This window comes from Monomorium pharaonis, chromosome 3, assembly GCF_013373865.1.
Source record: "Monomorium pharaonis isolate MP-MQ-018 chromosome 3, ASM1337386v2, whole genome shotgun sequence".
Taxonomy (NCBI): domain Eukaryota; kingdom Metazoa; phylum Arthropoda; class Insecta; order Hymenoptera; family Formicidae; genus Monomorium; species Monomorium pharaonis.
This window is the reverse complement of record NC_050469.1, coordinates 26,492,723-26,514,353: the sequence shown is the minus strand read 5'-3', so window position 1 is coordinate 26,514,353 and position 21,631 is coordinate 26,492,723. Positions and strand designations below refer to the sequence as shown.

The following is a 21,631-nucleotide window of genomic DNA, read 5'->3' as shown; positions in this document are numbered from 1 at the left end:
TTCGCTAAAATTCGTCGAGAACTACCCAGAAATGCAGTTAAAACTATTCGGAACTCCAAACCATTAATCAACAAAACTCTTTTTCTAAACTATAGAGAACTCTTTATCTCTTCAAAATTAAACGGAAACTCATATCAGAACTAACAGATTTTAAAGTGTGGAGGCTAACTTAACACACGTCTTCGTGTGTCCCGTGGATTCAGTAATGCTTTGTTTAATCCGCTTATATCCCGTCCATCTTTGTAAAATCGGAACGGGCAAACTCGTTCGACAAAATCCATGACGACCAATTTGCTACTGTCATGTTCTGGAATAGACAGGCGTAATGCTAGAATCATGTGTACATAATTTCCGCAATTGTGCCCCATCTGTTTGTGCTGTTATGTCCTGACCATGTGATGGCCAAGTTTCCTTATTTAGAATGGCGATTGTCATGTGCTTAAAAACGATCTTGCCAATATTCCGTGCTTATGCGAGCATTTAGTTACCGTTGCTACAAAATGCAATATATTACAGTCGGATATCGATTATTATCTACGGACCATCAAAAAAATGCTTATATCTGCTTAAATAATTTTACAAAAAATAATACAATCAAAATTAGTCTATGTTTTATCTTACATCGTCATTTAAGTAAAAGAAGGAATTACTCTCGTCATTTCGCGTGCAGAAAGATATGTAATATATAGACTAAAGATGTGATTTATGAAAGTAATTTCCTGTAGTAATTGGCGAAAACAGATTCACGATGTAAAGCTTCACAAAAACCTGACCTTGTCGCGCGCGATATTACCAGCTAAATCTAGATTACTTTATCCGAATATCTATTTGTTGTCACGCGTGCAAACCTATATTTAACAATACGTTTACGACAGCAAATGGATAAGGTACCGATTTGACGATAGAAACAGAAATACTCAATTTACTGAAACGAACAGAAAAAGCTCCAACACGGGAAATCTTTTTTATCCATCTTGCAAGAGCTTTATCGAACGATCCTGGGAATAGAATTTTGTGGAATTCAAGAAGAACCGGCATCTCTCTCTGTCTCAGACACACATATACATGTATACCTCTATAGAGTGGTTTAAAGTTATCTTTTCCCTCTCATTCTTCAAGCCTCATCCCCTCGATTTTTTCCCCACGATCTCATTAAATCTCAAGAATAATTAAACTTCTTCCCTGCTAAGCGAGACTTCTTGAAGATCAATCGCCGAGATCGCATTTCGATACGACTAAATTTCAGGGAAGTTTATCGCCAGCGAGATTGTATATACTTTGACTGCTACTTCAGTCGCCCCTCAAAATGTCTTGAAAAATCTGAATGGTACTTCACGACAAGTCCCGATTGTAGGAAAAAGATGACATAAATAATTTTGCAATTTACATAAAACAAATACATAAAATATGAAATCTTTTGAAATGCAGTGTTACTTTCACATTTTCTTCTGTTATTTTAATAATTTAACACTGTACTTGAATTAACACAACAGCAATATGTGTTAAAGTAACAAACAAGTGTATTGAATTTTAACATAAAAATTTTTACCAGAATATTTTTTAACGAGAAAACATACATTTTCCAACTGTGTAGATAAAATTAAATATAAATAGATATGACATAAATCACGAATTCTACAACATCTTATAAAATAATTGTTATTAAAATACTTGAATTTTTATTTTTATATAACAAATTTAATATAAACATAAAAGCATTCATTTATATTATATATGTTTTGAGTAAGTAAAAGTATTTCATGCTTTGGTATTATTCTACTTAGACACATTAAATAACGGTTAGCAAAAGAGAAGAAAAACAAAGTAAATGGAGATAAAAAAGCATTCTTTCTTCTCGCCGGAAGTGCAAAGTAATTAGAATCCCCGCGAGAGCAAAGTTCCTACTAAATCGGACCTGGAAACGGGGAACGGGAACGTAATTAAATATTGATCTTTCATTTTGTATCGTACCGGATAAAAAAAGAGTCGTAAACGGTTTTACATTTCACACGTTTCAAATCTAAAAGAATGTTGATCTTTCATCAATTGTTTGCAATAAAAAGATCGAGTCGAAGTAAAGAATCCGTCATAAAGTTTGATGGAACGAAAATAAAATCCAGATCAAGCTATTATCGATGAATTGAGATTCTCCGGATTAAATGTTTGTGAAATTATTCTTCCGTGACGGAAAGTGACGTCAAAATGGAAGAGATTTGAAAATTTGCTTCTCGCAATCCGCATTATTTCGGCGAAGATTTGCATACGTGAGCTATGCTGCCCTTAAGCTGTGCCATATTGCCGGCGTGATATATTTGTCGGTCCCGGCGGATCACGAGACGGCGCATTGCGTACATATACTCATGGTTAATGGACGATCGCCCACGCGGTAATTAATAACAATAAAGTTTGACGTTGAGTCGATCAAACAGCAAATCCAACCCCCAGCATCTCGCGCTCTGACAACGTTTGCCCCTCGGCGTCACGTGTACGTCGTAATCGCGCCGACTTACGTCGAAAATGAAACTTAACGTCAACGAGAACATAGTACGTTGTTAAATAGCGTGACGTGATTCGATAAATTGTATAAGAAACTTTAGTGCTGACCAATACTTTCACGAATTGTGTGACATGAGCGTGTTTTATTTGTAAATTACTCTTTGTGCCGAATAATACGAAGATAAATTAAAAAAAAAAATAGAAAAGTGCAATTTTCAATATGATTGAATAAATTATGATTGTTTCGTCAAATTCTGTTTCAGCCAATGAAATACTTGTGAAATATTTCATATATATCAGACCATGTAAAAAGATTTTTTTAATTTCCTGACTTCCTTATATTTTTCAGACAATGGAAAATTTTTCATGATCCCAATACATAATCTTAACTCACGAAGTTTATAAAGTGAAAAATAGATCTAGTGCTTGGCATAGTCCTTTTCCGAAATATTGTACTTAAACAAAATGGCAGCTGGTTAAAGTCGACATGGTTTTCCATTATAAATTTTACTTGTTTTTTCGGCTGCGACAAAAATACAAAGTATCGTAAAAAATCTTATATCAAAAATTAGTTTCTAGTATCTAAAAAAACATGTATAAATTTGCATATAGATGGCAATCGATCTTTAATATGTCACGTTTTAAAAATATAATTTAAAGCGATGGCATATATATAAATTTTAATGTCAAGTGGAAAAAATATGATTATAAAACGTTTTTATCAATACGATTTCTCTATCTTCTTATAATCGGATAATAATCCAATTGTGATTGGTCCTCATTTTTCTTACTGCTTATGTCTTACTGTTTAAGTTTTTCGACAGGAGAGCACTAATGCGTAAGAAATAATTCGTAGTTAAAAGTGCGTCAGTATTAAATACATTTGATTATAAAGAAATGTTAGATATAAAATTAAAATAATTATTAATAATCTTTAAAATAAGAGCATTTAAAGAAAGTGTGAACAAAGATTAAGTTCCAGACTTTTTAATACTATTTCCTAACTTTTCTAGGTTTTCCCTGGCCAATTTAAATTTTTCATGACTTCTCCCGATTTTTCTGCTTTTCCAAGTCTGTAGCAGTCCTGTATATGTCACTAAATGAACAAAATTTGTTTTGTATGTAGCAAAACTTATTTAAAATGGAAATAAGTTTTGGAATAAATGAAATAATTTTATGTTTAATTCTGCAAATTAAACCCGGCAAGCTGTACAAAAAAAATAAACCAAAAAATTAAATTTAACAATGCCTCAAATTAAATTTGAAATGTTAAATGTGAGTTGAATGTTTACGTTGGAGATTAAGATTGGAAGAGATTTCAATGTCAAGAAGATTAAAATAATTTATCCCAATATAAAATAAAATAACGCCATATGGTTTTTCTCCATCATGTGGTATCTTTTTTTAATATTTTATCAATCACAACTTGGTTATATAATTTTATGACAATATATTTAAACAAATATTGTCAATTTTTTAGAAAAAATTTTTATTTTAATTAAATTTCAATTTAATGATAAAAAGTAAGCACAAAATATTAATTTCATCGTATAAAAGTAAAGCCAATTTTAACATAAGATAAAATTGCCAGCGCATCGAAAGTGCTTTTATATGAATTATTCATAATGAGCTTGAAAATTTGAAAATTTTGTTGCTAAAAACTAAATAAATTTCACACTAAATTTAATTTATAATAAATAAAATTTAGAAAATACAAACAGTACCTCCCTCTCTCTCTCTCTCTCTCTCTTATTTTTCAATTTGTTATTTTGAATAAATATTTATTAAACAAATATATACATTTATATTTGTTACGATATTTATATTATAATACCCACGGAATAATAAGTATATAAATATATAAATGAAAATATAGCATAATACAACAATATATAGTATAAAGAAACAGTCAACTCACCGCAAAGACAAAATACGAAAATTAAAAATTTTTTACAGCACATGCAATGTCTACTTAATATATTTAATAAATAAATTAAATCAAATATTATGAATGAATATGCTGATGCATGTAAGTTTCAGAAATAATGTTTTCAAAAACTTTTCATGTTATTATTTCAATAAAGATATCTCTTACTTTAACCCATTAATCAAATAAATATCATATTAAACTTTCTTCTATTAAACAATTAAAAAGTTATTGCCTAAATAATTTACAAAATTAAATAACTTAAGAAGCTGCTAGATTACTGCAACGTACGCATTGCAACTCATTAATTGCAGTGTTTCTCTATGAAAACGTATCGTATTTTCCGAAATTTTATTTTTAACCAACCTGTGGAAAAAAAACTTTTCACGCTCCGCATATATTCACGCATTATATCTGTTGCGTCGTGATATTTCTGTCACCACGTGAATATTCTATATGGGTACACCCACATTAATCTCATGTTTCACGCTTTATCTCTGCGTCGCTCAAACACGGTTTTCTCGTGTCATTATATCGCGAAAAATATATGACGGGAAACACAGCACTCTTCCTTTTTTTTTCGCAAACGTCGCGAGGCAGATTTCCTATTGTTCGAGTACCGCGTTTCCACTTTTGCATACGAATGGGATGTTGTAAATTTTCGAAACAACGCGAAACTAAGAAGCCTTTTTCGAGGACTGAACGGTCGCAGGAGACGCGCGCGAGTCACTTATTTTAAATAATGCTTTTAAATGGGGCGATATACGGAACACTTGTGTATCGTAAATAAACGGGCAAAATAAAGAAGACTGACTTAAGAAAAGAGAAAACCAATTTCGATTCAAAAGTATCATAGCTGCTTATACATGCTTATAGTTAAAAAAAAGATACAAAAAATAATTTTAATAATTATCAGTAAAAATAGAATTAACTTTGATTTAATCTGTCATATTTATATTTATATTTTATTAAAAATTATATATATTTATGTAAAAATAAAAAAAAAGATAATATGCGAAAAATGATAAATGATAATATTTCTATCGGATATAATAATTTTAGTTTTAATGGAGAAAAAGTTAATTTGCAGATAAAATATAATAAATTCATTAACTTTACTATGTACATTATTATTACGACTACGAAAAAGATTAATCCTATTGAATAATCATATCGAAATAATTCTGCAATACAAAAGGATAAAACAATTTCGAACTCGATTATTTTATAATTTCCGTAATAAAAATATCGTTAAACACATTGTGAAAAACCGCAATTCGGCAGCCCGCATCTCACATCCCGTATACTGCATCGGATTGTAGTGATTTGTAACTCCAATATAGAGTTTTCGATAGATCAGCATTTAAATTGCATGTTTTTATTTTTTAATTTTTTTACTTCGCGGCCATTGTGTCACCGCCAGTATTCTATGAATATTCCTCGGCGTGTCCCCCGCTGACGAACGCATATTGGATTTTTTTTTCTGACTGATTGATGCAATATATCATACAATGAACGAGGATCACGGAAATAGCGAACCACCAGCTGATCGCTTTCATACGTGTCATTTCCTGTATCCAGTTACTGCATCTACTATCTTCCCTTTATAAAGATTCAAGGTAGTGAAGAAAAAAAGTCCACGTGGATACACAATGTGATGTAAACGCTGAAAAGTTTATTTTGAAGCACCGAGATAAAATTGTGTGTGTGTGTGTGTGTGTGTAATACGGAATATGTGGGCATGAAATAGGATGATTATGAGTTGAATTGATTGCAAGTCTGATTATCAAAATGTAGAAGAATAATTCTAAAAAAACGAGGAAAAATAATTTGGCGAAAAAGAGCTGCGAAAAAAGCCTGCGAAGATACTTCAGTTTATTAAAAGAACTTATACATTGAGAAAAAATGTTAATTTGATTAAATTTGTCAACTTAATTAAATTTATTTAGTTTAAATATTTATTCATTTAACTTAAATACATAAATTACTTAAACTTCTATTCAAGTATTTATATATTTGACTAAAATACACACAGATGCTTGAATTAAAGAAATTTAATCAAGTTGAAAAATTTAGTTAAATTAACTTTTTTTCTCAGTGTATAATTGAAATTATCTACGTTAAATGTGAAATATTAATAATGTTAATCAGCTATGATTCGAAGATAGGGCTAAAAATGTCTGACAAATAAACAAGAAACTGTAAAGTCAAGCAAATAAAAAATACATTAAAGAGATGGAATTCTCCGTTGAAATGTAAGCAAAGTGTATACATATATGGACATAGAAAAGTGCTTGAAAGATCTTCTCGAAGCAAAAAAAGTTCACTTTTATAAAACATAAACAAAAGTTGATCAAATGAAAAATTCTGCTTACCACCTACGTGGAATCAATTTTCTATCTCTCTTATCTCTTTCTCTCTCTCGCACACACACACACACAAACACACACACACACACACACACACACACACACACACACACACACAAATCTCCTATGGATCCTTTAGTATCCGGAAATATGCAAAGGCAGAAAGATTCGCACACAAAAGCTATTCGACAATATTTGGAAAGTTCGAAACACCTTTCTACCTGGTTGGATAAATACTTCCATTTCAATGCAAAGTTTCTCATCGCAGGCATTTTCTGGTCCGAAAAGGAAAACTTAATTTCACTCAAGCACACTCGTACACAGATCCGTGCATCGCAATTTAATTATTATATCATTGCTGCGTTGGTGTTTCATTAAATATTGTAGAATTCAAAATTACACATTTTTTCGCGAATTTCTTGCATTTCTAACGTCCCCCGTAAATTCTTTTTAGGACTGCGGATCTTTCGTAAGTATCTGCTGGTATGTAAATGAACGCAGATGGAAGATTCATTTTCGAGCTATGAGCTTTCGAATACAAGTCGCGCGCGCTGTCTATCGCAACGACGATAAATGTTCCGTCTGTGAAGGAAAATTGTGCGTCAGCTTGTTGTACCGAGGCGAACTTGTCATGAGAATGCAATGGAGGTACTCTCGGGACATGCGCATGCATAGAATTGTACATGAGCCAACTCGCGTATTCGAGATACATATTTCTATGTACTGTGGAAAGAAGACGTGCGTGATCGACTATTTCGTCGCGCGATACACGTTTGACATCTGCTAGTATCTTAGGCGGCAATCCTGAAACATTATCATTCATGTTTTTCTTTCGCGTATTTTTCTTACAATGAAATATTAAAAGCATTCGTAACAGAGTATCGTGAGTACGAGTGTCGACAGTTATTAAAATATCAAATCACCAAGTTTCGCGAACTCGCTTTATAAAACAATAAATATGCAAAATATAACGTTTCAGTCCATTTTAATGCGATAAATCGATTTCGAAATACCGTTTCGCAATTCCATTTTTTCGCTCTTACGCTTTTCCACTCGAGAGAAAAAATCACGGTGTATCGATCGCGCGTGCTTCCTTCTTCCTCGACGTATAGCGATTTGCATTCGATTCCACTTCGTAGTTTAATTGAAAGCCGTCGGGGCCGTAATTAACGCGTTTGGTATAACGTTTCTCAAAGGATCGGGTCATTATTATACAGCAGCAGATGCCGACGAATATATTTTCGTATTTCACGTACAGTATTCAATAATTGCAACAAACGTATGACGAGCAATTTATAAATTTCACGATTTGTTATTTTAATAACTACCAACACTCGTGTACCAGATAATACTTTCTTGCAAATCTTTATATGTATATATGTCTCAAAATATATCTCAAAATATTGCAAAGTATACAACCAAGATATACAAATTTAAAATTTTTGAAGATTATTCTATTATTATTTGAATATCTGTGTAAAATGTGTAAAATGTGAGCATAATTCTCTTATTGGTTTAAAATTTAATTTTTTGTTGCTCTTGATTTTTACGTAAAATTGCATTTTGTATTTATATATATTTGCAAATTTGATAAGAAAATAATATTACCAATTAAATTAATTTTTTACATATACTAGTAAAACTACAAAAATTTGTGCAAAAGTTTATTTAGTTTTACTTTCTTATTTAAAAATTATTTATCTAAAAACAAAAAAAAATTTTTTATTGTATAAATTACTATAAACCAAAATTTTCTTCTTTGCATCTAATTTCAAAATTTGAATATTGACTAAAATTATTTGTTGCTGATTGAAAAAAAATAATCCTGAGAGAAGTCTATAGTTTTTACATTTTACTAACTTTTACCTGACATACAGAGCCAAAACATCCTTAATATTTCACTATTAAAAAAAGTGAGAGAACGTGAATTTAACTCTTTTCCCACTGTAAGTTTTCCACATTATACAGAAATAATTACAGTATCCTAGTCAAATGTTTAATTCGATTCTCGATTTATTAGCGCGTGACATCTCACCAAGTGTAAAATAAATTTAAATGTAATTACACTTTGGGCACATCACGGAACAAGAAATATGATGTGTCTGTAGCAAGGGTAAATACAACTTTAAACTCTGGGCCACGTATATAATCGTTGTGTTTCAATTTTCACCTTACCCGGTGACAAATAACATCCAAACGGGTTAAGACAGATGGGCCCTAAATCTCAATGTCTCCTTGACCTTAAGGATTAACACGGCGATTTTCCCGAAAAGTTTGTGCAGCTTACCGTCACCCCTGGCGGCGATCTCGCTGCCTCCGTTACCCTCACGGCAATCCGCTCAAGTAATTAAAGCAATTAAAGTACTTAAAGAGCCGCGGGGGACCGAATGCTTTACGACCGATTTGTAATTCGGTCCTGCGTTGCCAAGGCGAGTCTCAACATTAATTTCACGACCGAGGCCGACGATTTGGAACCGCCAGAAATGTCTGAAAGTCCTTACTGCTCTTATCTTTTAAGTTCGAGATGAAATATTTTGTTCCGCGGCAAAGTTATGTTCAAAAATTATGTTCTTAAGATATTTCGCATTCTTTTTTATGCAAACAAACGATGTGTTTCAGGATAATCATCACATATAAATTGCGAAAAATAGAAATATGCAATATAATGGTAAAATAATATCAATATAATTAATATATTTATGTACAAAATTTTTTTAATCTTTAACTTATGTCTTTTAAAATTTATAAACAAAAGTTATAAAAAAAAATTATTATAAAATATTTACACAATTAAAATTTTAATTTATTATTTAAATAAAAAAACCATATTTCGATTATTATAGGACATTGTATTTTGAACTATATAAAATATTTTCAAAAATAATATTAATATAATATGTGTGTGACAATTAATATCTATCAAATCTATTAGATATCTATGAAAATAATCATTTAAATTCAATAATAAATAGATTTAGGAATGAACGTTAACGTTAAAAAGTAGTAAACATTTTTCTCATGTTTAATATCAATATTTGGTCAATTTAAATAACATACATTGCACGAAATGGCCATGTGCAGGTGCTAGAATGGTCCGGCGTGTCTCTGATCGATCGGAGCTTCGAGGAGGTGCAGCAGATAATCGAACGGACCGACGACGTGGCGGAATTGGTGGTGGAGCATACGACCGAAATGTAAGTCAATATACATACAATAATATTACCGTGAGATAATCGTGAGTAGACCTAACCGTAAATCGATTCTCTGTATTCGCCTCGGCGACCGATTTCTATGGCACTCTCGCAAAACAGTACCGGAGATTTGCTGGACGATCCGCAAGCCGGAAAAACACCTACAAATTTGGGCCTGCTCATGGGTGAGTACTAGCAACAAAATTTCCCAAAATGCGAATAGTCAAATATAATATTATTGCATTCAAATATTCAAAGTTTCCCTTAACTGAATCTTGTGTAGAAACAATATTCGACTGTATATTAGCCCGTAAGTAGGCACATGACGTAGTTTTTTTACTTCACAAGTAATTATAAAAAATAACTGTGACATTTAAAGATAAAATAATATAATTTTCAACGTTAAAAACAAAAAAAAACCCTGTATTTTTTAAAACATTCTTTATTACACACTATATTTAATTAATATTTAATTAATAAATTTTGATCCCCACGAAGGCTCACGGGTTAATATCAAAATACCAATTTTACATAAACTCGCAAGTGTAACTCTCAATATATATATACATATCCATATACACAAGAAACTACATTTTATTGAAGATCGATATAAAAGTTAACGCGTATAAAATTTCATTACATAGTTTCCGCAAAATCGGCTATCGCGTATTGATTTTCATGCCCCAAATACAAGTTCTATGAAAAGAAATTTTACATTCAAGACCAACAAAGTATTATGTTCCTTGCTGATTTGTAATATGATATGGGAGTCAAAAAAATTATAAAAATAAAGTATGATTGATTGAATTTAATTAATCTAAGGTCAGTGGTGAGAAGATTGGTCACTTTGAAAGCGGGTCATCACAGACAAAAAAAAACACCTAAAGAGATGGCAGTCGCGTGGAGACGTGCCTGTATACATCGTTCTAGAAATAAATGCCTCCAAAGTAATACGAGCAGTGTCTTTTTTTATACAACAGATAAAAAAGTTCCGTAGTATTCTAGGACGAGAATGGCCTCTGACCGCTGACATGGTTTCGTTTTGACCTCGAAAATAGCCACAAGATAGACAAGTATTTTTGTATTCCTGAACATTTGCTAAACCATTTATTCGCTACACGATCGCGTTAGGCTTCTGTGTATGCGATTTTATTGAAAATAATTCTACTACTAGAAAATAAAATTGCGCGTCTTTGCTTATACAAAATGAGCAACCAAATTTTCACTTATTACTATAACCATTATTACCCCTGTAACAATTGGCCTTTCTACTCGATACGAGAATAAAAGGTAACTCAAAATTACAAGTTACACAATAAAAAATTTTGAAATCATCACCACGAATAAAAATTATCACTCGTCTTTCACAGAAACAAAAATTAAATTTTTGCTCACGATGATGAGCCTTGAAATTTTTTTACCTACGAGATTTGAAAATCTTACGAATAAACTGATTATAATTTTGAGCTGTATTTTACTCTCAAGCGAGAAAGGCCGACTTCATAGAGGGATCGTCATAGTCGCCACGGAAAAAAAAAACAGGTATTACGGAAGCAATATGCGTATCACTGATACGATGCATTTTAATATATTTTTACAGAAACCGAAACGGACAAAGCGCCCTCGTCGCCGACGCGCAGGAAACTGCCAAAGACGCCGGTATAACGAGTTAATAAGTTGACACCTACACACACATTGACCGTTTCTCTCTTTCTCTCTTTCTCTCATTATCCTACACGATGTACACGATGCATACGCAGACTCGGGGATAAGCACGCTTAGAAGCCGAGAATAAGAGCGTAAGAAAAAAGAAAGAGAAAAGCGCAGGGGAGCAGCTGAACCAAAAAAAAAAGGAAGAAGAAGCGTCCTCTCGCACAGTCTCTCTTCGCTTTTGTATATATAAGTATAATTTATTAGAGTCGTACACGAACACGCGAACTGATTTGTGCACAGACTTGTAAAGAAATGGTTGTGTACAAACAGGCGTGACGTGTGTGTATGTGTGTGTGAAAGAGTGCGTGATACCGCGAGTTTTAGCAAAGTCAACGTGCAAAGTCAGTTAAAATGAGCGACGATTTATTAAAAAAAAAAAAAGGTTGTAATTGCGATCAATTTTAATGGCTGTAGATACATTTTGGCGAACCAAAAGGCGTTCTGCAACAAGACTGATTTACGTCTTTTGTCTCCGATTATCCATTTGCATTTTTTACTTTTTATATTTTGTACGAAAAGCTCTCTCTCTCTCTCTCTGTCTGTCATTTTCATATACAACTCATTTTACAAGATTTCGAAATTGGCGCCAATTTACAATCGCAAACTGCGGTTTTAATTGTGCGCGTATATCTCTCTGTTAACACAGTTTACGTAATGCTGGGGCATTAATGTAAACGACTGTATTAAGCTTTTGTATAGTTACCGTCTAAATTTCGTGTAATTTTGTTTTCACTGGGTTTCACTAATCGTTCCGTTTATACCCACGGCCGTTCCGCGCTTCAAGTGACTCGACGATAATACCCCGAGTTACTTTCCTAAATTTTATCTTGCAGTAGGAATCTCACGGACCGGCAAAATCTTATCCGAACGCTTAGTCGGCGAACCCTTAAGAAAGGCTGACAAAAGTCGAACACTCTGACCCCGAGCATTATTCACGGGAGGTAAGACCCACTCGAATCACGCAGCTCAGCCATTTTATCAGCCGGTAAAAACACGATGCGGCACACAATTCTACCGCGCATTTTCACTGATCGTGCGCGAAGACTGCTAACCAATGTAAATATTGTAAGTACGTCGATAAATGTTAACGATGTAACAATATAACGATTCCCCCCTCCCCCCCGTTTTTTTCTTGCGGAACAAAGCAAAGCGTGTCGTTCGCGTTGTGTCACGCGGTCGCTTTCGATAAGTTAAAGACGAAGATCGCATCGATGACCGAAGGCAAAAGCCTGCCCGAAGGAGATCTTCGAGAGTTGTGTAGGAACTTATAGCCTCGAGCGTGATTCTACAGAATTAGGTAATTTTCGGGAGGAAGAACTGCGAGATAAAAATCCAAATTCTCTTCCTCTCTCGCCAATTGATCCGTAATATATATAGTAGCGAGATAGTAGCTCTGATAAAGTTTTTGATCTGTAGCAAAAACTTACTTCGAGTTTGCGTGATTTTAGAACTTTTCGCAGGCACAAGAGTGTAACAGAAGTTATCGCAGCTTTCTAAACTTTGAGGAGAAATGGAGATACGAGATTATCATCAATCGCGTTTTGTACGATATTAGTCGGGGAAAACTAAAGAGGCAAGAGAAGTCTATCGGGGCTTGTAAAAAGCCGTCAAAGAACTTTGCAACTCGTAAAATGTACAATAACAACTCTCTCTCGCGCGCTCTCTCTCTCTCTCTCTCCTTACGATTTCACGTTTACGTTTCGTTATATTCTCTCCTTCGACCCCTCGGGATTATTTTCCCGCGAACCACCGAGGTAATATCGGAATATTTTAGCGGCGAGTAACATACCATCCGAATATTTTATTTCACCGTGGATTTTCGCGATTTTGAAGAATTGAGGGTCTAACGTATCCTCTTCCTCCTCCCCCCTTATTCTGTTTACCGAAAATTGTACGAAGAAATAGTTTCGCGAGAGAATTCGATTATCGGTATATTGCCGCCCGCATCGGCTGTAGAGAATTTATTGCTGATTACTTTTGTTTTACTCCCCGCCTTCTCTTTTTTTATCGGCTCTACTGTTAAATCGTACATCGCGTGATTTACAGCCCGCGAACAGCTCCGATAAGCATCTTGCCAGACGTGTGGAGTCTTTAACAGGGATCGAACGAAATTCTTATATCGCTCGCCGAGCGTCAGCAGCCGAGCTAAAAATTTCCTATCGAATTGCATTATCGGATAAAAGTTTAAGGACGAGACTGTGCCGTAGCCTAGTGAAAACAAAAAGGAAGTAACGCTCGTGATTTATAGGTTCAACCAGTGCCGTGAATATCCGATAATACACCGCTCGAACGTTCCAATGCTGTGCGACACTGTTGTCGGTATGCACGTTGTTTCCCGATCGATACCGGCGACGGTCCATCCAGGCCCGCTAGTTCAAATACCCCGGCGGCGTATGCCGGGATGAGAATCTCGAAAAATGTGCCACACGAATGTGTCGCAATTATTCCATTCGTGAAAACGTATTCGTATGCGTTGAGAAATGTTACGAAGCGCATCATGGGATTCGCGGATTTCAAGCTACTCAATATTCGGACGGTAGCCCGCGAGATGTTTGTATGGATCCTGCGGTTAACGAACGTATCTCGCTGAAAGCAAAACGTTCGCGTTATGTGATTTCGCCTGACATTTGTACAAAATTTCGAAGAGAGCATTTTTATAAAAAGACACGAATATCCTTGGGCAGACATATATATATACACAGGTATACGTGTAATTATTGAAACGGAGCCTTTTATACAGAAAAGGATGGAAAAATATTTAAAAAAAAAAAAGAAAAACTAGGGAGCGCACGATCCTGCTGATCTACATATTCATTTGCGCGTTCGTTTGTTTATAATTTCATCCCGCGTAAGAGCATGTAATATATTTAATCGCTGAGAGGTAGTAGGAATTCCGAATATCATTGACGGCACTGGTTTCTACCGGCTGATATCGATTCGCAGGCGACTTGTCGTCGACGCGACTCGAGAGCAATTTGAAATTTATTAGTACGTTGTATATGATCCCCTTTAGGCCATACAGCAGCACTCGTACAATCACTAGCAGAAATGCGCGTTACGGTGTACGCCGCTTCGTTTTCTTCGACGCAATCGCGGGGGTGTTCTTTCTCTCTCTCTCTCTTACATGTGCATAAGAATTTCGCAACACGTGACAATTGAAGAAAAAAGCAACTCTCGTTCGGTTACTCAATCATGAAGAATTGCATACTTGAATTGAAGAAATTGTTAAAAATTGTAAACGAATTTGCGAGATTTTATATTTTTGCTACCCCGAAAAGATTCATTTATTCATTTATCGCTCGTTTATTTATTGACGCCGCGATTGTTGACGATTAATGTCACTGTAAATATTAAAAGAGTTTTATTATCTCTGATTTTATTATCTCCGTAGAAGCGTATTTATAGCCGTAAAGTTGATGGGAATTAAAATTCCTCATTTAAATAAATTCCTCCTAATTGCGCGAATTCACATTTCACGTATCGTTAGCGATCACAAATTCGCCGTTCCGGGAATAAAATTCGGCGAGGCGAGTTGAACTCGAATTTATTCCCCCCTTTTTTTGCCTTTTTCCCCGCGCGTCGTTAATACGCAGAATTCTACCGAATGCTACCGAGACCTGTCGCATGTTAAAATAATTTAATCCGATGTTAGCGCTAGGCAACCTCGGCAAACCCGGATTGGGTATTAATTCGATCGTTTACCGATGCGCCACCGTGGGCTTCGCGTTCCGACGCGGGGCGTGTTGTCCTCCTATCGGTCCTCCCAATTAATTACCGCAATCGGACGCGAATCGGCCGGGTGTGTAATTACATCGATCAATCGCGAGCTTACGAACACCTCCGTCCGTCGTCGGTTTCGCGCATACGAGGGAAAAGGCAAAATGTGTATAGTCTAACAGCTACACGCGACACCGCAACCGATTTCTGTCTGAAGAGAAAAGCTTTCGTACAATCAATCGTAGAGAATCGCCGTGTGAGCACAGCCCGTATTATGCTCATATCGCGTCTCCGAGGAGATTCTTACGAAAGTCACAGAGCCCGTTTTTACGCGAGAGGAGAATTTTCAGCGTCGTCGGTCGCGAGATTAATCGCATCATCTCTCTGGGAGCACGAGCAAAATTTGAAATTTTAACGTGTGTAAAAAGAGAAAGCAAAGATACGCATCGTCTCTAGATCCTCACGCCGATATTACAGGTTGTCAGATCTTTGATACGTCCTACATGTATGCGTATAAATGAAAGAGTGAGCTTGTAATATGGCACTCTGCAATCGTTGGATTTTATAAAAGATTTAGTTTTTAGAAAATTTATAGCGTACGGGGAAACTTCACTACGAATTATTAATATATGTGCATTTAATTGAATAGATGTATTATGTTGATAAAAAAATATACAATATATTGTGTGTATATAATATATATATAATATATATATTTATTCAAGAAATGTGCGGGATCTTTTACGTAAGAGATAGTTTTACTAATTGGAATTACGATTCTAATAAACAAGACTGTTTAACAATAAAAATTATGATAAAAATAGCATTGACGAACTAGATATTTGATATAAAAATGACATAATTATTAGGACACATGCTAAAAGATTAATATATTTAGCAATGTTGCAGCAATCAAAAATGCAATAAAATAAAAATAAATCCCGCAGATTTTTGGAAAAAAAAAATTAATTTTTCCAAAATTTCTCTCTGTAGATGTAAGCACGTTTTATATAGTAATAATCCTCTATTTTTAACGATGCTACATTGGTGCTATCATATTGATATAATCTCACTTTTTAAAGATCAACAACTGAAAAAATCTAATGTGATACGTCAAAAATTAATAACAGATCTCTCTCTCTCTCTATCCTTATTGTAATTATGCATACATCGTATACCGCAAATCTTCATAATCACCTCGTGTTCCCAGAATAATTCCTCGTTTTTCTCGAGACAGCGAACGGGCGGAAGCGGAAACTCGCACGGCTCCTTAGATATTAACGCGAGCTTCGAGACGTAGAAGCGATTGTAAAGCGCGGATCAACACAGGTCGAATCTAGCGTTTTAGCGCAATTTTAGATATAACTGGATGTTTTGATAATAAAGTATCTATCGAATTAAGAATTACTTCTCAAATCAGCGAGTGGAAGACGTTAAGTCGAAACCTGAGCTGTGCGTCAAACAATTTCACAAATTTCTATCATTAAAAATCAATGGAACCAATTATTTCCAATTTCCGACTTGATTCGCGAGCAATTAGGAGCGCTGTTGCCTCTAATTTTCTCAAATGAGTTTTGAACGGAAAAGCTTCGGTTAAAAGCTCGAAGAAAACTCAGGTTTCGACTTCGTTACGTCACTCGCAATAATAAATGACGCGGATCCGCCTGGATCCGCCACATCAAGCCAATCATCTTCGATCGGCCGTGTAAATATTAAAATACTACGATCTACAGGCTAGAACTTTGTTATGGACCACTGTATCTCTCTCCGTCGCGAGAGAGATTTTTGCAGTTGGACCAATAAAAAGTCCACGGATATAAAATATAAAGCTTGTTCGAGCGCGATTCGCGCACATGTCTGACACGAAATGTCATTTATAATGTTAACAGCGTGACAAATCGACTCCATGATTTTGTCACTTTTCCGAACGCAGAGTGCTCAATTCGCGTACCGAAGCGTACGAATGAAAAAAAAAAAGCCGGGAATTTTGGACCTACTCTACGTATATACACGTGCTATACGCACCATATGTGTATCTCTGTCTTTTTGAAATTCTATATGTATCAAATATTTTATAAAATATTATTCTAGATAATATTTTATATTAAAAAAATTATATATATATTACATATAAAATATCATATAGAATATGCATTATTATAAAATATATATTATATAATATTTTATAAAAAATACGTAATTAAAAAAAATATTCTGTCTTCTAAATTTTTTGGAACTTAAAATGAATGAAAATGCTAATAAATTGTATTAGACAGAAAAGAATTTTTCAAAAGAGCACCGCGTCTCAATATGATACGCGCAATTTCATACGTAATACGTAACAAGTACAGAATTTAAAAAAATTTAAATTTTAACGTTTTTCTGTCAGGCACGTAGCGCCTTTCTCCGCTCGAACAAGCGGTATATCACCTACAGATTTCTACCTTTATGAATGTTAAAAAATCAGATGGTTATTCATGCAGATTTATCGAATACGTTTAGACGAGAATTATGTGTTTTAAATACCGATTATGGTGAGGGTAAGACTAAGATCGCTGCAGCGTTTAGATTTAGATGCTTTCGTGACAGTTTAGGGCGCAGCTTTCCGAATCTCTCGAGCGTACCCTGTCTTTTCATTCCGATCTTGTAGAAGGGGAAAAAAGGCAGAAACGCGCGTGCATTCGTGTCGCCAGCGTGCATTTATCGAAGTATACCGAGAGTATCTGCGTGCGCGCAACGCTGAGAATCGATGAACTTTGTTGATTACGGTTGTCAGAAAAATTTGCGTTTGGAAAACGATCGCAAAAAAGTAGCCTTTTGGTTTTTTTACGGCGATTTAGGAACATTTTATTTGTTGTTTTCAGTCAGTCAATTGCAATTAAACAAGAACAAAAAGAATATTTTGTACCTTGTACATTGTAAAACGTACACAGTTGGGTGGAAAAAGTTCAGTGTGAATGGAAAAAAACCATGGTAAATTCCAAAAATACACTGAGAAAAAACGTTGTTAATTTGACTAAATTTTCCAACTGAATTAAATTTTGGCTATTCAAGTATTTATATATTTCAATTAACTATATACATTTAAGTTAAATGCATAAATTCTTGAACTGACAAAATTTTAATTTAATTGTAAAATTTTGTCAAATTAGCAATATTTGTTTTAGTGTACTTAAAATACTGTCTTATCATTATCTTGGACCTTCAGTCAGGCTAATAAACTTGCAAAAATGACTAATATATAACATTAAAATACGTTTGTAATTTAAATTTTATGCGGAGATATATTCTTGAATTAATAAGTCGAATTACACATAGAAAAATGTACTCTCATAAAGAATAAGAAAAGTAGTTTCTCATTTTTTAGTTTTTTTCTTTTAAATAACGGTTATCTTTGCAAAGAATATCTCCTTCATAAACAGTCTTAAAATACACTCATTATTTATTTAAAACAAGTAAGATTTACTTAAAATAAACTTCTGTACACACACAGAAAAATGTGTACTTGATTTAATTAAGTATCATTTATTTTACATAATTCATAGTTTATATGTCTGCAAATCTAACGTTTGTCATAAGTAATAAATTTATTTCAAATATATTCTAAATCCTAGCAATTTAATATTTTAATTAAGAATATTAAATAAAAATAAATTTCAATTTATATATTATTTTGATTTTTCCTCAATTCAATTTAATAATAATCGTCGAGAAAGAGTATAAATTTTTTCATGTATGTAAAAATGAGTTTTTTTTATTCATAATAAGCATATATTTTAAAAGAAAAAGGAAAGATATTTTCTAACGAAGATAACCGTCATTTATTGTAAGAAAAGTAGTAAATTGAGTATACCTGGTTTTCTTGGCAATAGAATAAATATTTTTCTGTGTGTAATCATTATGGTTTAAGGCCACAAAACCAATTAATAGTAATGAATTAATAATAATGAAATTTTATAATACAAAGCTTTTTAATTCCAATTACTTTGTGAGATCCTTTTTTAAAAAGAAACTGAAGATTTTAATGATGTTGAATTTTATATTAGTTTTATATTTTATATTTTACATAATAGAAGTAAAAAGCAATAGAATTAAATTCTTTTATCTACAGATTTTCTGTTTCGTATTCGTTATTCAAAATTATAAAACATAAGTAATCTATTTACTATATCGATTCTTATAATCTGTTATAATCTGATTTTATTTTGGATTAAGTAAACTTAAATTGAAAAAGACTTTCGATTGACAATATTTCTTCATTATTTTTCATTTATTTTATTGTCTTTAAAGACCAGTTTTTGCTGTTTTTTTTTTCCCCAGAAAATATCGCTTTTATTGCTTTCATGAACTTTATATATATATATATATATAAAAAAAGGAGAATACAAATAGCATTACCTTAATGTGGACGTCGATATTCCTATTGGTGCTCCTCAATTTTCCTCGAGTTCTTCGACGTTCCTCAATTATTTTCAATATCGTTCCTCAATGCATTCACTATCGAGACATCCTTGGATCTGTGAAAAAAAGAAAAGGAATGACGATTTGCACGAACGACAATTCGACGGAACCGACGCGGAATTATTAATCGCGGATACAGAAAGCCACTCACGATTCAGTTTGAACACATTAAATAATCATCCGTTGATTTATTCAACACACTTCCGACTCCCAACAATACACGTAACAATCCGAAACTTGCTCGGGGCACTGCGGATTAATGCGAACCTGTCTCCTAACGACCCTGCGGGAAAATCACCGTACACGCCCATAGATCTTGTCGTCCACCTCTCGATTCTCCGGTTTTCGATGCCCCCTAACCTCTCTCTTCTACATCTCTCCTCTGGTGCCTGGTAACGAATTCGGGACGCTCGGCGACAAGCTCGTAGAAATGTTCGTATCACGAGCGGACGCTTCTTGCGCTTTTTTCCTCGTTCTACGTCTAACGAACGACAATCGGCGGAAGGACGCCACGTGAATACGAATCGCAGGACGGTCGCGAGTAAACAAGATTCGACACTCCGGCTTGTCGCGACGCTCGGCCGCGAAAATTCCGAGAATCGTAGATAAAAATGGCGGCGCGGGGGGGACACGGAAGGACGAGGCACGCGTGAGACTCTCGTAGGTGAAACCCTGTTGTCTCGGATCCCTCGTTGGACAGTGGCCTCCTCGATTCCTGCCCTCGAAATGCTCGGCGTGCGAGCAAATCTCGCGAAATAACCGCGGTGTTGGAGAACGAGAGGATTTTGCCAAACGAACGCCGGAACGCGAGACGGGGCACGAAACGAACACCGGCCTGAAAACGACACGCTACCGCACTTGATCGCGATCGCACGACCCAACAATGGATAGAGAACGAGCGCAACGATTGCCCGCGAACAGATTTGACACTCTCGACACTCGTCCGCGCGCAAAATCACCCCGAGCCCGACGAAACCGGAACGAATTCGTCCACTCGCCGCTGACACACCGCGCGAACTGATCCACTCGCGATCACGTGATCGCCGCTGCAACTTGGCGCGTCCTACGCGTCGCGCGGGAAAACGGAAAGCGCGGGAATACGGAAAGCGCGAGGGTTTTGTTTGAGAAGGAGAATATCGATGACGCAATGACGACGACTAGATGCAATGGGAGTCCGAACTGCTCGAGTTTGTCTTCGATCGAGTGTGATACGGTAAAGTACTGCGAGATAACGATGTTAAATATGTATCATGTAATCGTTCAATTTGACGCGTTTGCACGACGCCGAAAAATAGCAAACTTCACACCGGTGCACGGTGGTGACTACGTTACTCGGTAAATTTTGCAGGAAGAGTAATACTTTCGTGTGTGTTGTTTTCGTGTGTGTTGAATTTTAAAAGAGCTTTCAAAAATTGCTTTTAAAGAAATCACATTTAAATTTCTTCTGTACGGAAAAATTTTATTTGTCATCAACAATTACTTTGATATATTTTACGAGGAAAGATTCTCGGATGTTCCTTTTTCATTTTAATAAAATTTGATAAATTTTTAGAAGGAATAAAAATACTGATACGCTTCTTTTTGTATTGTCAATCAAACATTTGGGGGATAAAATCAGTCTAAAATTTTTCTTTATAAAAAATTAATTTTTATATAAGTGGATATCTTTGCTGTTTGATTATTGAAAAAAAATACGTCTCGAATTTTTTTATTTGTTCCACAGACCCGTCAAGTTTTATTAAAATTAGACAGTTGTT

General features: G+C 34.6%; 1 protein-coding gene across 5 annotated transcripts in view; it reads left to right on the top strand.

Annotated features, from left to right (window-relative positions):
* The window catches only part of LOC105840044 (regulating synaptic membrane exocytosis protein 2), a 162,922-nt gene that overhangs the window by 119,967 nt on the left and 21,324 nt on the right, over positions 1-21,631 (top strand). For all 5 annotated transcript variants that reach the window (XR_003625753.2, XM_012686769.3, XM_012686768.3 and 2 more), the window contains exons 13-15: positions 9,874-9,986; positions 10,104-10,168; positions 11,584-11,642. Coding sequence is in view for 4 of the 5 variants with exons in the window: in XM_012686769.3 (XP_012542223.1) it covers positions 9,874-9,986; positions 10,104-10,168; positions 11,584-11,642 (237 nt within the window). In the remaining variant the exon portion in view is untranslated. The remainder of the gene's footprint in view (positions 1-9,873; positions 9,987-10,103; positions 10,169-11,583; positions 11,643-21,631) is intronic.